The sequence below is a fragment of the Vombatus ursinus genome, unplaced genomic scaffold, assembly GCF_900497805.2.
Source record: "Vombatus ursinus unplaced genomic scaffold, bare-nosed wombat genome assembly UNPS02014781.1, whole genome shotgun sequence".
In the NCBI taxonomy this organism is placed as follows: Eukaryota; Metazoa; Chordata; class Mammalia; order Diprotodontia; family Vombatidae; genus Vombatus; species Vombatus ursinus.
In genome coordinates, this window is record NW_020954559.1 from 15621021 (window position 1) to 15641802 (window position 20782).

The 20782-nt window shown below is 38.6% G+C and overlaps 1 protein-coding gene across 2 annotated transcripts in view; it reads right to left on the reverse strand.

Moving 5' to 3' along the window:
- LOC114046204 (ras GTPase-activating protein 3) overlaps positions 1-20782 on the reverse strand; it is a 287029-nt gene that overhangs the window by 123106 nt on the left and 143141 nt on the right. For both annotated transcript variants that reach the window (XM_027866455.1, XM_027866454.1), the window contains exon 4: positions 1466-1560. In XM_027866455.1, coding sequence (XP_027722256.1) covers positions 1466-1560 — 95 coding nt within the window. The remainder of the gene's footprint in view (positions 1-1465; positions 1561-20782) is intronic.

Sequence of the window (20782 nt, forward strand, 5' to 3'; positions counted from 1 at the left end):
TTAAATCTACCCTTCTTCTTGGCCTCCCTGTTTAGGGAACTATCATTCTCCTAGTCACCAGGGATGCAGCCCCATCTTCAGTTCTGCACTCATATTCACCCCACCTATACAATTGCCAAGCTTTGTCAATTCTATTTCCATAGCTATGTCTAGTAACTGACCTCTTCTCTGTATTTATTTCTCAACCATCCTAACTCTGACCCTTATTACCTTTGTCCCACACTACTGCAATATAGCCTCCTATGCAGTCTCCCTGAATTTAGATTCTCCTCATTCTAGTCCATTCTCTACTCAACCATCAAAGTGATATTCCTAAAGCACAAGTTTGAACATGTCACTTTCCCTCTCAATAAACTCCAGCAGTTCCTTATTATCTCCATAATCAGATAAAGACTCTTCTGTTCGTCATTTAAAACCCTTCACAGACTTTGCCTTTATAAACTTATGAGACTTTATTCCCCTTCGCACAAACTAGAGTTCAGCCAAAGTAGGTTTCCTGCTATTCCTCACATACAACATTCCATCTCCCATCTCTGTTACTTCCCACAGGCTTCCCCTCATGCCTGGAAATCACTCCTCCCCTTTCTACCTCTCAAAATCCCTACTTTCTCTCAAAACGCAGCTCAAGTTTCACCTTCTATATGTTTGAGGCTTTTCCTGATACATCCAGTTGCCAGTACCTGTATTTATTTTATATATTTCATACTTATTTATTTTTATTTTATGGTTTATTTCTATTTTTCAAATATATTTTATCTAAATATAAAAATTTTATATTTTTATTTTATATATTTTATACTTATTTCATGTATATATTTTCTTTCCCAATAGCATGTAAGTTCCTTGAATGCAGGGGCTATTTCATTTTTGTATTTGTAACCAAACCACCTAGCACACAGTAGGCATTTAATACACGTATTTAATACACACATAATAACGACTGACTAGCTGAGAGAAAAGAATGCTTGGAATAATAGGGAATGTGAGAGAGTCAATGAAAGACTGATTTCTAAAATATCTGTGTAGCCATAAAGACCCACTAAAGATAAGATGACACATTTGTAGACAGCCCAGCAGTGCTCTCATTTTGATAACTTCTAGCATATCACATTTTGTTCAAATAATGACCAAAGAAGGTGGATGGTAGGAGATATTCAAGGTTGACCACTAGTAGGGCAGAAAGGGCACATCAAATAGTTCAGAAATTCAAGGGTGGCAGACTGAGATGTCTGGCAATGAAAATGGCTGGACAAGTGAGAGGCAGGAAAGAGTTGACAGAGTAGAAAAACAGGGAAGAAGAATAATTCTTCTGTGCTGCGACATCTCCTTAACCACAAAATAAGTAGTTATGTACAATGTATTTCTTTCCCACAGACTCTGATGGTATCTGCAGTTTATTTTTAGTTTTATGCAGTGTGGACAGCTGATACTATTACTGAAGGCTTCATTGTCATGGAAATCTCACCTGTACTTCTGAATCAGCATCAACATGCTGCAGCTGAAACCAAGTATCTCTGTTGTGGTACTTCTGGAGGTCTTCCTTCTGTATAGCCACTTTTCCTATAGACACAAGGGAAAAGAAAAGAAATACAACATAAGATCATGAATCTGCCATCTTGGACCAGTTTCATTAAGAAAACATTTCATCAATTCATCATCCATGATTATTTATTCTAAATAGAGACACCAATTAAATTACTTGTCTCATCATCTTCATTTTCCCATGACCTGGTTTTTCCAAAACTCCAGTGACATTTAGGTTTCAAAAACTTTACAATGTAACATTTTCAAGGTACAAGCTCTTCCCATTTTCTTCACAAATCCTAGTACTTTAATTAATGACCTTGCTGGCTGACCAATCTTCCCAATAGAAGATTCCTATGGAGTGAAAAATATTATTATAATGTCTTAAATTTAAGAAATTCTGCACATCTCCACATGGTGCTCAAACATTATTCTTTCACTTATCCCGAACATATCCCCAGGGAGAGAAGAGATAGGTATTATTATCCTCCTTATCTTACTGATGGGGTTGGGGGAAACTGGGGGAGAACTGCAATAACAAGGAAGCACAAAGCAGTAACTCAAACTTGTGTATGAACTTCATCAGCTTAACTCATGAATTGGCACCTAAAGTTGAGAATGAGGCAATAACAAATGATTTGCTTCCCACATAGAGTGGTAAAGCATATGTGTTCCATGTGCCAGCTTTCATTATTTTCAGGGCAATTATCTGCATTTTAAAAATAAAACCAAGTTATACAGAACTTTTAGGGCTGGAGAAAGACACAGTTTCCCCTAAAATGGTTCCCTCTTCTCACAATTTATTTGGTCATCATAGAACCTAGAGGTAGGCTGCCACATTTGGAAGGAGGGAAAGGGCAGTTTGGCATAGTGGACAAGACACTGGATTCAGAGCAAGTAGTCCTGGTCTTGAGTCTTAGCTCCTGCAAAAATTATGTAACTCAACAAGTCACTTCATCTCTGAATTTTCTTTGTCTGTAAAGTGGGGCTGATACCACATATACTACCTATCTCACAAAGTGGTTGTGAGGAAAGCATTTTACAAACCATAACGTGCATAGAACATGTGAGTATAGTGGATAACATGCTGCACTCCAGCTGTCACCTCTGGCACTTATGTGACTGTGGGCAAGTTACTTTACTGCTCTAAGACTCAGGTTCTTTATAAATAAAGGGAGGTTGGACTCAATAATCTTGAAGGACTAGCAGCTGGATAGCTTGGTAGATAGAGCACTGGACTTGGAGTCAGGAGGACCTTAGTTCAAATCATATACTAAGTGTGAGATGCTGGGCAGACCTCTCCTGATCTCAGTTTTCTTATCTGTAAAATGGGGATAAAAATAGCACCTACCTCACAGGCGAAGATAAAATGAAATAACATATGTTAAATACTTTGTAAATTTCAAAGAACTATATAAATGCCAGTTAGTAGCAATAGTATTAATGATTGTGGTGGTGGTGGTGGTGGTGGTGGTGGCGGCAGTAGTAGTAGAAGAAGTAGTGGTGGTAGTAGTTGCAGTAGTAATAGTGGTAATGGTGGTGGTGGTGGTAGCAGTAGTAGTAGTAGTAGTAGTAATTGTGGTGAGGGTGGTGGTGGTGGTGGTAGTAGTAGTAGTAGTAATTGTGGTGAGGGTGGTGGTGGTGGTAGTAGTAGTAGTAGTAGTAGTAGTAGTAGTAGTAGTAGTAGTAGTAGCAGCAGCAGCAGCAGCAATAGCTCTAAATCTATGATCCTATGAACTCCATTGAGGAGCCAAATTATTTCCCCAGTCAATCCATTCCCCTTCTCTAACAAACCAATTCTGTCTGCTTCTAGTAATACAGGTTAGCTAGAATGCCCAAGAGAATTGGGCGTCTTCTTCTGAGAGACAAATAGAGATGTAGAGGAACGTGCCTGGCATTTGAGATGTCTGCCTCACACCTCTCTACCTATTTGAAACAGTCTACACTTCAACGTTCAACTGAAGCAAAGTGCCAGCTCCTCCATGAAGTTCTTCATGACTACCCTCAGTTCAGAATGATCTTTCCCTTTTTATAAATTCTCTAGCAAAGTGCTTTTCCTTACCAATCATTTGGAATTTATTTTTGCTTTTTCCTTCCTCATATCTTGTTTCTCCAACTAAACTCACATCATAATTCTTTGGGGGCAGAGGTTATGTCTTAAATATCTTTGTTGTTCCCATAGCACCAAGCACATAGCTACTGTTCAATATATGTTTATTGATCAGTATAGTGCCTGGTACATAGTAGGTACTGAAGAAATACATACAGACTGACTGATTGGCCAATGTGGATTACCCTCCTTAATATCAGGTCAAGCAGCTTGCTCTTGCCTATGCAGAACTTCTCGAAAGGTAACAAACAGCACAAGTTTTGGGATTGACAGATTAGCGTGTAGATGTCAGCTGGTCCTTAAGAAATAAGACTGGCAACTTCCTGGAAACCAGAAGCTCCCCATAACAAACAGCTCATGCCATGAAGATGCTCAATTCACCAATCGTAGGAATGAAGCCAACAGAAATGACAACTTTGCTAGTCTGGTCCTTATGATACTATATACTATACTAATGAAGCCAAGCCAGGGTTCAGTATTCAAAAAGCTAGGTTAGCTTCTTATTTATTCTAACATCTTACAAACATCTGCTATTAAGTGGGGAGAGATATGGGTTGCAATCTCACTTCTGTGGAACATGAGTAAGTCACTTAGTCTCTTTAGCCTCAATTTACAAATGATATCAAAATGTACACTCTCTTTAACATATATCAACAACAAGGTTATAACCAAATATCTGCTATAAGTAGTAGAAAAGAGCATTTGATTTAGAGAGACATTGGTGGCACAGTGGATAAAGGGTTGGACCTGGAGTCAGAAAGACTTGAGTTCAAATCCAGCCTCAGATACTTATTAGCTGTCTGACCCTGGGCAAGTCACTTAATTCTATTTGCCTCCATTCCTCAAATGAGCTGGAGAAGGAAATGGCAAACCACTCCAGTATCTTCGCCAAGAGAACCCCAAATGGGGTCATGAAGAGTCGGACACAACTGAAAATAACTGAACAATAACTCTGTTTGGAGCCGTGCAGCCCCAGTTGGAAATTATTCCCCTTACTCCAAGTATAGCACCCTATCCCGGCACACAAATGTGCCCACGCACATGTGCACAGGCATGCATACACAGAGCCAGTTACACACAAGCTGGTGGAGAATACACTAAAAGACTAACCTAAATAGTATCAATTACTATAGTATTATCAACTTTTATTACTTGTTCCTGGAATATCAGTCTATCTTCTATTGCAGGGGATCTTAAACGTTTTTGTGTCAAGGACCCCCTTGGTAGTCTGGCAAAACCTAAAGATATCTTTTCAGAATAATGCTTTTAAATGCATAAAATAAAATATATATAAATGCATAAAATAAAATATATTTTAAAATATAAAATATAAAAATAAAATGCATAAAATAAAATTTAAAAATACAATAAAATATATAATAAAGGGAGCCAATTACATTGAAATGCCATTATCAAAATACTAAAAAAAACAACAAGATTACAGACCTCAGGCTAAGAATCCCTTAATCTGCCACCTCAGCTTGTTACCTGAACCTATGTTACCTGAATCAATGGAAGGGAGATGCAGGAAGAGAATATATCTTACAACCTCCAGTCTTCCTATATCCCTTGTCACTTGTTTCCCAAGCTGTCAATCAAGCCAGCCAACCACAGGAAGCAATCAGTATAACCCTTACTAGTTGGCTTATTTCAGATCGAGAGCTCAGGCAGTTTTGAGACATAGGATACATCTTCATAGTTGAAAGTTGAAAATCAACTTGTTAAAATGACAGCTTTTAGAGATGAGGAAACTGAGGCCCAGAGGGATAGTAATGTACCCCCAGTCATGCAGTTGTACTGACTTTAAATTCAGTGTTCTTTTCGCTGTACTACCTATATACAACAAATATTGGTAATGTTGGTAGAAAAAGGAAGGAATGATTGCTTTCCCTTATATTTTGTGTACCCCAAATAACTATTTCCAGTGCTCAACTAGTACTAATTTCTTCCAAACAGCCCTGGTCAGAAATGCCATCTTAGTAAAAGCAAGGGGAGCATTTGAGTACAATTAACTGGGAGAGATTTGAGACCACTTAATTTTCCTACCTTTCAGATACCCACCAAGACCTCAATTTTAGGTCAGACATCTGCAGGTAAATGCATGCTTTTCTCACTGGGTAATTTTCCCACCAGCAGAACATGGTCTCATGTAATTTCCTTTGCCTCCAAACAATAGCTGCATAATTCACTGTCATATCTCCAGCAAATTATATGCCACAAGTGCATCTGTATTTTGTTTTTGCAAAAGGGACATAGCTCACTCAGCGCTGAGATAGTTAGCACTATTAATTATTTTCACTTAATTGGCTTACACAATGAGTATTTCATTGTCCACATCAGAATTCATTTCTGTAACAATGACCTCTACTCATTGACTAGAGTAATCTATCAAATGACATACATAGAAGAGAAAACAGCACACTGAAGCTACATAAAGTAGGTACTTTATGTAGCTTTAGTGTGCTTTGTGGAAGGAAGGAAGGAAGGAAGGAAGGAAGGAAGGAAGGAAGGAAGGAAGGAAGGAAGGAAGGAAGGAAGGAAGGAAGGGAGGGAGGGAGGGAGGGAGGGAGGAGGAAGGAAGGAAAGGATGAAGAGAGAAAGAAAGGGGTGAGAGAGAAGGGAAAGGCAAAGGAAGGGAAGGGAAGAGAAGGGAAGGGAAGGGGAAAGAAACTTAGCAAAGGGAAGGATAGGAAGGGAAGGCTAGGGAAGGGATGGAAAAGAAATACACAGATAGGCATAATGTGCACAGTAGCAGGAAGTGTTAAAAATGGAATACTACTTTGACTCAATTTCTTAACTGCATAGAAACTTAAAGAGAAACACAATTTCATGGTCCTTGGGTTTTTTCTGGCCTAGCAATCATGCAATTACAAGTGCTTAATGACACACTTTAAGATCCAGCCTCATAATTCTTTCCTCCACCCTCTGCCATGGGCAGAGGACAAGTTGTTCTGTCACGTGGTTCTCTCTTCATTCCTCAGCTCGTCTACCATCCTTAGGTTTTTCCTACCTTTGGCTCATTATTTTTTTTTTATCACTTTTTCCCGTTGGCCTTAAAGCCCATAACCATTTCTTAGCATCCCTCTATGCCCTGTTCCCTTTCAGCACTTGAAATAGCCCCTGGACATGTGCCTTGTTTTTAGCCCTTGGACAACTTTGCCTTTTCATCCATTGACAATATGGTAAAGTCCTGCTGCAACACAGCCACATCAATCAACAACTAGCACTTCATGAAACATCCCTAGATCATTGGGCAATGCTGTTCCTGTCCAGTAAGACAGGAAAAGAAATCTTCATACTCATCAGTGATCATCATGGTGATAGCCTCCCTGCCCTTGTAATTTTTTAATTTGAGCTATTCAACTGCAGATGAAGTTGCTTCTCATGTTCATTACCTGAAAACTGAAAATGGAACGGGGAGGACACAAATCTTTGATTTGTGTGTGAATCCTGTAATTTACAGATCATTAGTGTCCTTTAAATGCTGTTCTGAGACAGAATATGAATGGCCCTTTAGCAAGGCTGGGGGATCAATTTTAATATTCTATGACATGACACATCTTCCGAGATGCTTTTAAAATCTGGTCCCAGCTCGGTTCCTAACCAGCTGGGTGGCTTTGTTAATTAGCCACTTTGAGTCTCAGTGACCTGCTCTGTAAAACAAGAGGGCCAGGAGTTCTAAAATTACATAATTATGACATGCAACCAGAGCATTGAAGAAAAAAAAATAGCATTCCTGCATGGACAATTGTTCACCTTTCATCCTGAACACTTTCTGAGCTAGACCTTCAGGGAGAAATCAATCAATCAATCAACAAACTTTTTTAAGCACCTATCTTATGCCAGACACTGTGATAAGCCCTAGGGATGCAAAAAGCGGCAAAAGACAGTCCCTGCCCTTACTTTCAAACTAAATTCTAAAATTCAAAAAGCATTACCATCATATAATGAATAAGCTATGATTTCACCAGTCATCTTTAAAAAAAAATACTAGATATGAAATGATTAATAAATATCCTTTCTGATCACCCAAGGCAGTGCAAGCTCAGTAACGGCAGCATCCACAAGTAAATCAAATTGACTTTTATAAGCAGGGCTATATATCATAATATTGTGTGATTAAAACCGGGTTGAAAAAATTCATTTCTGACTTCTCTTTCTTCAGGGTTCCCACTCAAATATCCTCATTTACCTCCCAATTCTTTTATGATCCAAGAGTCCACTTACCTGCAATTCAGTTACAAAACACTTTAAATCTATCATGTGATCACAGATTTAGAGTAGAAATAGACCTCAGAGAACAACATCTAGTACAACTCATTCAAACAGATTAAGTAACTCACCCAAAGTCACACTGATAATAAGCATCAGAGCTTAGAAGTTAGAAGGTCATGAATTTAGTGCAAAAAAGACCTCATCAGCTGTCTGGACCAACTTATTTTATAAATGTGGGTGACAGAATCTCACAGAAGTTAAATTACTTGATCAAGGTGACACAAGTAGTAAATATCAAAGGTGAAATTGAACTCAGATCCTCCAGAATCACTGCTCTTTTCACTATACTAATACTGTCCCCCTGTGTCATCTCAAAAAGGCAAATGTAATGAGATTTACACAGAACTATATTTTTTCTTACACAAAGAACGATTTTTTAAAAATACTGCCTTGGTGAAGAGAGGAATGGGGGGTTATGTGCATAGCTTTCCTGGGGTATATGGTATGATGGGCAATTATTAATGCAGTCACAGCTTCAAAAAAGGGATTGCCTAATTATGCCTTAGTTGTGTATAACCTTAGAACATAAAATCTTAGAGCATATATTTCTTGCAAAGCAAGATGAAAAGATGTTGAGGGTATTCAGGATTATCCTACTAGAATAGGTAGAGTGACAAAAATAAATGGGATATAAACCAGGGGAATAATTTCTTCATATTGTAAATGACTGCTTCCAAGTATTTCCCCCATTCCTCTCCTCACCAAACTTGAAGATTTCATAATTTAGTTTTATGGTAAATGAGAAAGGGGCACATTAAGGCAAAAAGAATGCTCTATTTCAAATTTGGCACAATTTGGCACTTAACCTACTGAAAAAAAACATCACCAAATAAACAGTTTAACTAAAAGAAAACACATTTTCAAGGGTCACCCCACTTTCGGGTAATATAAACCCGGCCTAAGGATATTCAGAGCTTTATTGCCTGCAGTAAACCCCACAAGGAGTCAGGATAAATGGTTCCATTCCTCTTTGATGCCTCACCAGCGAAAGGGTTCCCTCCACAGCCCTTCCAGATCTCTACATCTTGCCAGGCCTTTCTGTAAATCCTCCAGGGGAGATCTAATGAAAGGTCTTCCTCTGGTTCTTTTCATAGTCAAAGGAGAGCAGCACAACATTAGGTTGTCCAACCATCTGTCATATCTCACTTTTTATACACAGATGACCCACCTCTTTTTCTTTCAACTAATCAATCAGCATTTATTAAGCACCCACTGTATGCCAGGCTCCAAACTAGATTCTCTCTATATAAATAAATACACGTAAAATAAATACAAGTTAAATCATGTGGAAGAGTGGGGGAGGTACCAACAGTTGAGGGGTCAGGAAAGACTTCCTGTTAAAGGTGTCACATAAGCAAAGTTTTGAAGGAAACAAGGTGTTGTATAGGGGTGGGGAGTGGTGTACAAATTCATGAAGAAGGGAGATGGTATGCTGTGTACAGGAAACAATAAGAACGTAGTTTGGCTGGACTGCAGAGTACAGACAGAAGAGTACTATACATTTACTAAAGTGGAAAAGATAGTTTGGGACCAGGCTGTAAACAGCTTTAAAAGCTAAACAGAAGAGTTTATATTCACTACCAGAAGCAAGAGGAAGACATTGGAGTTTCCTGTGTAAGAAAGTGACACAGACCCAGACTCTAGGAAAATTACTCTGACAGTTATGTAGAGGATGGACCAGAGAGAGGAGAGACTTGAGGAAGGGAAATCAGCTATGAGGCTACTGCAATAGTCCTGGAGACAGGTTAGAATGTTCTAGGTATATGTGTATTTAATAATGTCTTTTATGCCACTTTGTTGTTATCATTCATTATATGCTGTAGGTATTTTTTAAAAACTAATTAATTAATTAAATTTTAGTTTTCAACATTCACTTTTATAAGATTTTGAGTTCTAAATTTTTCCTCTTTCCCAAGGTGGAATGCAATTTGATATAGGCTATCCATGTACAATCATATTAAATATATTTCCACATTAGTCATATTGTGAAAGAAGAATCAGAGTAAAAGGGGAAAAATATGAAAAAAAGAGAGAGAGAGAAAATAGTATGCTTTGATGTGCATACAGAATCCATAGTTCTTCCTCTGGATGTGCATTATGCTGTAGGTATTTCCACAGGGACCTCTTCGTTGCCTTTTAGATCTCTTGCAATTTCGCTTCTTCTAAGACAGTGACATTCCACGAATCAAAGCCATAAGACATTGCAGGGAGAATGCTGAGTATTATAAAGATGGGTTTTTGCAGTAGCTAACAGCTTGACATCATTATAAGTACTGTGTAATTTCCCTCAACTACGATCCAGCCCAATCTTCTCCATCAGTTCCAAGTGTATTGCAGTACTAGGTAGGTAGATTAGATAGAAAGACTGAGATGTAGATAGAGAAAGAGGGAGATATCTACCAGTAGATAGATTTAGAAAACTCACACAGATGGACTAACTCACTAAGCTGCTCTAGTAACTGCATACTGTAATCCGGGCAACATCTACTCATCTATTCTGTTTTTCCATAGCAGATTCTACAAACCAACTCATGAAACAAACAGGTCCCTAATCACTCATTTCAAGGCATTATGGCAGATCTACTTTTACCACACTCTGTTCTCAAGCTACTTCCTAACCTCTCACATACTTGTAGGATCTTTCGCTCAGTACCCTTGTTCATTCATTCTATTTTCACCTCCAAACCTTCCCCTAAATCTGGAACATACTCTCTACCTCAACATTACTAAGTCAGAAGTCTGCCTTCCTTCCTTCCTTGAAGCACCTGCCCAAAATGAAACTCCTCATTGGAGTTTTCCCTAACTAGAAAAGAGGCTGCAAATTGTCCATTGGACCTCTCCTGTATAGATACCCTGATAGAATGTAAGCCCCATGAGGGGAAGGACTGTTTCACTTTTGTATTTGTATACCCAGCACAGGTTTCCTATGGTTAGCAGGCATTTAATAAATGCTTGTTGATTGATTGACCCATAGTAAAAGATTGTTAGTCATCTAGTCCAACTACCTCACATTCTGGATGAGAAACTAAGGCCCAGAGAGCAGAATAGATTTGTCCAAGGTCACACAGTAAGCAAAGTCAGTATTCAAACACAGATCTTCTCATCGCAAACCTCTTAGCACTAGACTATGACTGAATTTCTATATGACCATATTTCTGTAATCAATCAATCAATCAACATTTATTAAGCATCAACTATGTGCTAAGCATCATGCTAAATAGCTGATGATAAAAAAGAGGCAAAAGACAGTCCCTACCCTCAAAGAGCTTACAATCAACCGGGGCAGACAACATGCAAACAAACGTATACAAAGCAATCTGTATACAGGATAAATAGGAAATGGTGAACAAAGGGAAGACCCTGAAATTAAGAGGGGTTAGAAAAGGCTTCCAGTGGAAGGTGGAATTTTAGTTGGGGCTTAAAGGAAGTCAGAGGTCAGTAGTTGGAGAAAGAGCATTCCAGGTATGGGAAGCAGCCAGAGAAAATGCCCAGAGCCTGGAGATGAAGTGTCTGTAGCAACATGGGTTTGGGCCAGAAGAGCTCCAAAGTCCCATCTGGTTCTAGAAGTCATAGATTCAGTCAAATTGTAAGTACTTCAAGGATGGTGTTTAATACAGAGCGAAGTACAAAAGGACATTCAGCAAGGTACTTAGTCAATATTTTTTGATTGATCCTATTCCTCACCAATGCCAAGAAAACCCTAGAAGAAGACTTATTATTAAAGACCTTGCAATCATTTTTTTTTAAGAGAGGCAATTAGGGTTAAGTGACTTGCCCAGAGTCACATAGCTAGGAAGTATTATGTGTCTAAGGGTGAATTTGAACTCAGGTCTTCCTGACTCCAGGGCTGGTGCTCTACCCACTGCACCACCTAGCTGCCCCTGCCATCAACTTTGGGACACCAGAATTGGACTTGGTGTGGCTTATACAGGATTATACATAAATCCCAGCAGCAAAGAGCTCCTGGACACTTTGTTTTTGTTACAGGTTTGACATGAAATCTCCAGAAAAACATGTCTAGAAATATAGCCCTTGGACTAGAATGATGGACATGTCTAGAATGAAAACTGGGTATGTCTAAAGGAAGTGTGTTCATCAGTCTAAAGTAAAGATAGACTGTTTTCTACAGCCTACACAAGTAGGGACTTGGTTATCTTTGCATCACAAGTAAACATGTATTTTAGGCCATGCTGAACTGCTTCAAATCAGGTAAATATTTCAGACTTGGATTGCTTCACCCCAACTTCATACAAGCAGTAAAACATTCACCAACAGTCATGGGGAGAGAAAGAAGGGGTTGGAGGAAGTAAAGGGGATACAGAGAAAGAGGGGCAGATAGTGGAGAAAGAGAGAAAGGGAGGAGAATAAGAAAGAGAGGACAGTAACCAGATACCTCAGCCAGCATGTATTTCTTCCCTCTTCTTAAAACATGAAACCATCCAGTATTCTGAGGCAGGCAATGAATATGACAGTGAAAGACCTTCACTTGTCTGAGATGAAAAACAAGCAAAGGGAGAAACTGGGCTAAAATTTCCCCTTCTGCCTGGGTGGGGATGGGTGTCAAAGAGATGTTAAGTAAATACATTCTTTTTAAGCATTCCTATGTCTGTTTGACAGCGTGGGATCAAATAATAACCTCATTCCATCCCAATAAGAACTTTTTCACCTACATGTAAAATAACCTTAAGAAGCACTCTGAAGTTCTTAATATGTGAATAACATAAAACTAGCTAACGCTGCAGTGTTTTTTCAACTAAGCCACCCTACACAGAAAAAAGTAGGTTCCAGAAAGTATACTATACCCTACTGGATAGAGGTTTCCCCATGACCACACACACACACACACACACACACTCACTCACTCACTCCCCATGTATTTCCTCCCTTAAGCCCAAGATTTAACTGTTTCTATAGTCTCATTTATGACACTACAATTTGCTATAAAAGGGCGGGGAGGGGGACAAGAGGGGAGACTTTCATGAGGCACAGAGGTTGACGACTCAACATGAAGGAAATGAACCACATGCGTGTACTACTAAAGAACTTCTCATTTGAACCAAAAGCTAAAGAAAAAAAAAAAGAAAAATTGGGCAGAGAAAGTAAGATAAGGAACTGATGAGAAAACATTAATTCCAGTGGCATAATTATATGAGCTCCCACTTCTCTTAAAGATTTAAGGGGAAAACAATATATAAATTCTCAATTAGCAGGTGTAAAATAGGCTGCAGATGGTAAGGAGAGAAAAGAACTACAAGGGAAACATCTCTGTGGCTTTCTCCAGCTCTATATCTACCAAAAGATATGGAAAGTCCCCATATCCAACCCTCCTATCTTATCTAAGAAACAGGGAATCTGGCGACTGAATTAGTGATTCGTGGGGAATGAATATAATTTAAGCAATCACCTCCCTATTTCTTATTCAGCTCTTACTAGCTGTGTGGCGTTCAATAGGTCATTTTATCTAGCTGACTCCATGGTTCCTCAGCTGTAAAATGGGCCATAAGCCTGTAGAACCCACCTTACAGGGTTTTTGTAAGGACCAAGTGAATTATAGTACATTAAGTGCTACAAATCTTAAAGTACTATGGAAAAGTTTGCTGTTATTATTATTCCCTAAAAAATGGTGATAAAATAACACCATCTACCTAACAGGGTTGTTTTTTAAAGTTCACAATAAAAAAGAAAAATTAACTTAAAAATCAACAACAAAAAGAAAGGAGCATTAAATTTATTTATTTGGCCTTAAAAAGCAGAAATAGCATCAGCGGGTGGAATGTATGGATAGACAAATGTCATTTCAATATAAGGGAAAATTTCTTAATAATTGGAGCAGAGAGGGTTATATTGGTTGGGTTTTTTGTTTGTTTTTTTAAGTGAGGCAATTGAGGGTAAGTGACTTGCCCAGGGTCAACACAGCTAGTAAGCGTTAGAGGCCACATATGAACTCAGCTCCTCCTGACTTCAGGGCTGCTGCTCTATTCACTGCACCACCTAGCTAGCCCTGGAGAGGGTTATTTTGGTTTTTGGGTTTTTTTGCTTTTTTGGGGGGGGGTAATTGGGGTTAAGTGACTTGCCCAGGGTCACACAGCTGGTAAGTGTCAAGTGTTTGGTCCGAGGCCGGATTTGGACTCAGGTCCTCCTTACTTCAGGGCTGGTGCTCTATTCACTGCACCACCCAGCTGTCCCTGCAGAAGGTTATTTTGAAGAAAATGTTTTGTAAATGATAAAGTATGGAAATATGAACTTTTACAATTATTATTAAACTAGAGATTACCTAGTTTTAGGAATGCTTTCACACCCATGAGCCACCCACAAAGAAAGGGGAACCAGTAACCCCACAAAAGGCATCAGCCAAAATATTTCATTAAAACATGAAATATTTTGACTGTTTTTTTTAAATCTAATCATCTTCACATGTAAGAGATATAACTGTGAGTCAGAGCAAAAAGCAAATTAGTCAGAGAAGGGAAATGGAATGAGACAAGGGAAAAAAATGACTGAGAGGCTTCTTGCAACAGGAAATGATTTCCATGTAACAAGCAACGGAAATATGAGAAGTACAATTATTCTATCCATATACAATTAAATAGCACACAACCTCTCCCACTAAGCAGATAGTTACTTGGCTAAGATTGTAACATCGAGTCACTCGGAGGCAAGTAAATGGAAAAGGCATGAGACTAGTCTCTCTCTTTGACCTCCGTCATAAAAAGACTATCTGGCCTTAAAGCAAAGCACTTTCATCTCCCTCCCTTCCTTCCTTCCTTGTTTGCTTCCTTCCTTCCTTCATTCCTTCCTTCATTTCATTCTTTCTTCCTTTCTTTCTTGTGTTCTACGACAATGGCAATGTCTAGGACCACTCACTGCCATTCACCTAAGAGTAAATTTATGAGGAAGGGATATTATATATACAATATACCTTGAATTCCCCATATGGGAGATTTTCCAATGCATGCCAAGATGTTTTTTAAATGACACACAAAATCAGACACTAAAGTTAATGCTGAATACAAATGAATAAATTAGATGTTTTAAGGTTGCCAGAAAAACAACCCAGGGGAGTAGACTGTTTTTCATTTTAATTGCACATATAACATACACACACTGTTTCTGTTGCCTGAATTAAATAGACACATCAGTCCAGGTCATCTTGAAACAGGCAACAGATGAGCCATTAGGACCGTGCAGTAGATCTGAAAACTCTTAAATCTCTTGTGAAAAGACTGGGGTAAAAAAAAAAAATCAATGAATGAAAAGTATCAACAGAATACCTCTGAGGTTTGCAGGAAATCTATAGGATGAGAGATAGATAATAACCAGGGCTTAGAAAATTGTGGTATCTCTAAAGAGCCGTAGAAGAAGTATTTCAGACAAAAGCCACATCCAAGCCTGTTACTTGAAACCTCACAAGACACAAGTACCATATAAAGCTGTCTGGGAAGGTTGCCTGCCTTTTCAAGACTTCACCTTTGTCACTTTTCCCTGCTTATCCCATCAGGTAAACCAAGAAGAGGACTTCCCTCAATTCATCAAGGCTTCCCTCCATTTCTTTCCTTCTTTATTCAATCTTGCCTCTCCAGCCATCACAATTGGTTAGCCTGAAGCATCCAACTTTTCAAAGGATTGGGCATTTCCAAATTCCTGATTTTCAAAAAGTGATTTTCAAAAGTGACTCAAAGCTAGATAAAGTGCAGGGGACTGAGGGGAGTAATGATGTTCTTGAACTCATTCAATGAACATTTGCTGATAACCTACTATGTACAAGCAGAATTGTGGGGAGGGATAAAACTAAGGCACTGTCCTCATCCATAAGGAGCTTGCAAGAAAAATAAAAAATATACATATGTAAAGGTAATACATGTCAGAATAAGGTAAGTGTCAAAAGAGAGGTATGAACAAAGGGCTATAGAAGCTTAGAGGAGGGAGACAGCACTTCCAAATAGGAAAAAATGGTTAGGGTTAAATCAAAAAATTAAGGAAAGCTTCACGGAGAAGATAGTGTCTGAGCTTGAAGTCTAGGTAGGAGTTTTAACAAGAGATTGGGAAAGGGGTAGAAGGGTTATTTGAGGCAGAAAAGATAGCATTATCATCACCATTTTTCATTTCCATTACCTGTGACCTCATTAGTACAGGGAGTATCCAAAAAGGAATCTCCCTCTACCATGTAGAAAACTAATATGCTATCATTTATAGTCTCAGAGAATAAACCTGGGGTTTGTGAACTTCTTAGGTTTTTTTTTTAATTATAACTGAATTTCAACAAAATTTGCTTCTTTCATAATACTATATATTTTTATTTCATACATTTAAAAATATTCTGAGGAAGGGTCTATAGACCTAGCTAAATTGCCCAAGGGGTCCATAATACAAAAAAAAGTAAGATCCTTCATCTTAGAGAATTGTCTGGGGGTAGCGAGCAGTTCATACAGTCAAAGATATAGAGCTGTAAGGCATCTCAGAGGTCATTAAACCCAACCCCCTAATTTTAGAGATGACAAAACTCAGGGTTGAAGAAGTTAGTTGGCTTCTCCAAGGTCACACAGCTATGGATTCAAACACAGGTCTTCCTAACTCCAAGCTCAGTTTTCTATCTATTCTACGTAATAATCTTAGGGTTTTGTAGCCAGTACATGTCAGAGATGGGACTTAAAACCAGGTATTCTTGACCTGAAGGTGGCTTTCTGCCCATTGCTCAAGCCTACCTTACCTATAATGGCTGGCATTTTTGTTTCAGATATTCAAAGAGCTTTACAAAGACATTAACTCATTTGTGAAAAGACAACAATCCCATGAGGTAGGTACTATCCCTATTAAATAGAAGAGGAAACTGAAGTCCAGAGAGATTCAGTGAATTACACGTACAATTTGTTAGCATTGGAGGCAGGATTTGAAGCTTCATGACTCCACATCCAATATTCTATCTACCATATCCCATTGCTTCTCATGAGCAAAAATAGGAAGGTAGAAAAACATAGGGTATTTGGGTAGGTCAGTCTGATTTAAGTTGATATGGGTTAAAGAAAGCAGAGGGAAAACAGCCTGGAAAGGTACTATAGGCTTTAGTTAAATACTGAATAGACAATGAGCAACCTTTGAAGTTTCTTACAAAGAGAATGGTATGATCAGGATTTTCTAATAAGAAGATTGTTCTGGCTATGATTGAGAGATACACACACACACACACACGTATATATATGTGTGTATATTTATATATGTATATGTATATGTATATATTTATATTATATATGTATATGATACATATATATTTTATATATAATATACTATATATAATTATATATATGTATATATACGTGTGTGTGTGTGTGTGTATATAGGAAGCTAGTACAATAGTCCAAAAGAGAAGTAAAGGCAATCTGAACTAAGGTTAGGATGGTGGGAATGGAAAGGAAGTGATGATTATGAGAGACATAGCAGAAATATAATGAATTGGACTTGAAAACTGGAGGGTGCAAAGCATATACAAGAGGGAGAAGTAAAAATTGAACCCAGTATGGGTAACTAGTAAGATGGTACTGTCACTAACAGATATAAGGAAATTAGAAGGAAGTGTAGATTGGGGGAATAGGGTAAGATGATGAATTGGATTTTGGACATGGTGACTCTGAGGTGCTGAAAGAATGTCCAGATGAAATCCATCAGACAATTGGAAATGGACATCTGGAATTTAGGAGAAAGGTCAGAGATAGAGATAGGGAGTTGGACATCATCTGCACAACAAGAAATACTGAAGCTATGGGAGTCAATGATGTCATCAATGAAAAGAGTGCAAGAATTAAAAATATTCCAAGGACACAACCTTGACTAATGCCCATGTTTAGAAACTGTCAAAGGAAACAGGGGCAAAGAAAGGAACTGACTGTACTGAGGGCTGAAACGAGATTAGATAATATGAATTCATAGTAGACCTAATCAATTCAGTTTTGTGACTTTCCCTGGAAACATTTAATATGCCTAGTGCAAGGTAAGTAATTAATGAAGGCTCTCCAGGCTCAAGGACTAGCAAAGGAGGCATGGCAGAAGGACGATAAGGCAAAGGATTCTAGGATACTGAAGACTCTAGGATACTGAAGAACATGGTGGCAATTGTTAACAATGAAGCCTATGCTGGCTTGTGAAGTCAAAGAAATGAGAAAGGAGATCATCAGTGTCAACAAAGGGTATGAAAGTCAAGATGGAAATAAAGAAGAGGCTTTTAGCCACAGAAAGAGAGGTGAGGTAGAAGGATAGAAAGTTGTCATCAAAGCCAAGGAATTCAGCATTTGAGAAGTAGGAAGTAGAGGAGTTGTTAATGTCTGATAAGTTTCAAAGTGTGTCCAGGACAGTGAGTGACCAGATCAGGGTCTAGATAAAGGTCATTGGATTGAGGAGGTTGAAGAACCCACAATGTTATCAAATGAAGATGCTGAGAGGCAGTTGGATATAAACAAAAGAGCACTAGCTATGGAGATAGAGAGCTTGACTATATTTACTCTTTTTTAATATGTAATTTTATTTGTTTTTTCTTAATTCTATTTTATTTTTCCAATTACTTGTAAAGACACATTTTAACATTAATTTTTTAAAAAATTTTGAGTTCCAAATTTTCTCCCTCCCTCCCTCACCTTCCCTCTTTCCTAAAATGGTAAGCAATTTGATTTGACTACTTATTCTTCAAAAAGATTCTTCCTTCTCTGTAAAATGAAGGAGTTGGGCTCCCTAAATCCCCTTTCTAACTCTACATCCTATGAAGCCAGTAAGAATGACAACAAGAAGAATGATAAGATAAACAAGGACACCAACTAAATGATCTAAGGGACCTGCCAACTTGAAAAGAAAGAAAGAAAAATCCTATGAAGACTGGTTCATTTTTGTTTTTTGTATGCCCATGAAAGTGAGCTTCACACAATGTCTGAATAGTGAGCTGGCCTCAAAGCCAGGAAGATCTGGTTTAAAGTTCCATCTCTGACACAAATACTGGCTGTGTGATGCTGGAAATAGCTACTCAGTTTGTCAGTGCTAGAGCAAGACTCTAAGACTGTTAAGTTGCAGACAATGTGCCAACCAACATTGGCGAAGGGAATTTCCCACATGGGAGTTCCCTAAACTAAAGAAATCACAGGTCCAATCCCCTATTCCTATGCCTACTGCCTGCCACAGAGCCTGGCACAGAACTGGTACTTAATAAATGCTTGGTGATTGATTGATCGAGGATGGTGAAAGAGGATCTCAGAGCTCCAAGCGTGACCGGGACAAGGATGAGGAGAGGTTAGGAGTAAAAGGCATGAATGAACTTCAAAAGTAAACAAATCATTGTGATGGTGGCCAATAAGGGAAATAAAGAATGTACAGGTCGGGCTTTCTATCTTACCCCATGAGTCGGGGGGTAGCAGGAGTAAATGATAAGGAGAATAGCAGAACCACAGAACCTCATGGAGAGGCCTCCATTATAAATGGTAACAAGGATGGAAGTGATCTCAGGACAGTCAGGTTCAAGTTGTTATTAGAGTAGTAATAATAGTAATAATATTCCTTAAATATATTATTAACATTGTGTTAATGTTAATATTACTAACAGTTAGCATATTTATATAATTGTATGCCATATAATTAATATGAACTATTAATGATATAACACATAATTATATTTATATGAATATAATAATAAAAATTATAGAGCAGCCAGGTGGTGTAGTGGATAGAGTACTGGGTCTGGAGTCAGGATGATCTGATTTCAAATCCAGCCTCAGACACTTGCTCTAGCTGTGTGACTCTGGGCAAGTCACTTGACTCTGTTTGCCTCAGTTTCCTCATCTGTAAAATGAGCTGGAGAACGAAATGGCAAACTACTGCAGGATCTTTGCCAAGAAAACCCTCAAACGGGGCAGAAAGAGTCAGACACAACTGCAATGACTCAACAACAGTAACAATTTATTGGCCCAGACCTGTGATTTCACTGGCATAGGAAACTCTGATGAGGAAACTATCCCCCTACCAACACAGATCAGCACCTTGTCTTCAACATTATATTACCTAGGGCATTAAGAAGTCAAGGGGTTTGCCTAGGGCCACATAGCCAGTAGGTATATTGTCAGAGCCCAGGGTATCTAGTCAGGCTGCTTCTTTATTACTAATTATTATTATTGCTAATAATAAAAGCAGGCCAGTTAGCCTTGCAAATCAGAAAGGCTGAGGATGGTGGATCCATTGAGTTCCAGGACTCTGAACTACATAAAGTAAGGTTACAGCTGATCGGGCATCAGCAGTAAGTTTATCACTAACAAGGTGAATCTCTTGGCCTAGGAGGTCACCAGGTTAAGGAGGGGAAAACTGGTCCAACCCTGGAAAAATGGAGTAGGGTAAGCTTCTGAACTATCAGCACTGGGATTGGCCATGAGTGTCCACTACACTTCCATCCTGAGTGAAATAGGGAGATCTACTTTTAATAATGATGATGGTGATAATAATAATAATAATGATAATAGCAGTATTGCATAGTAAATAGAGCTGACTTGCCTCAGGGCCAGGAAGACCTGGATTCAAGTCCCGCTTCTGACACATATTACCCGTTTCACCTTGTATAAGTCACTTACATCTCAGTGCTCTAGGAAAATCTCTAAAACTTTAGATTGGGGGGCAGCTAGGTGGTGTAGTAGATAGAGCACTGGCCCGAGAGTCAGGAGGACCTGAGTTCAAATCTGGTCACAGACCAGATACTTTACAGTTACTAGCTGTGTGACCCTGGGCAACACACTTAACCCCATGGAAGGAAGGAAGGAAAGAAGGAAAGAAAGAAGGAAAGAAGGAAAGAAAGAAGGAAAGAAAGAAGGAAAGAAAGAAAGAAAGAAAGAAAGAAAGAAAGAAAGAAAGAAAGAA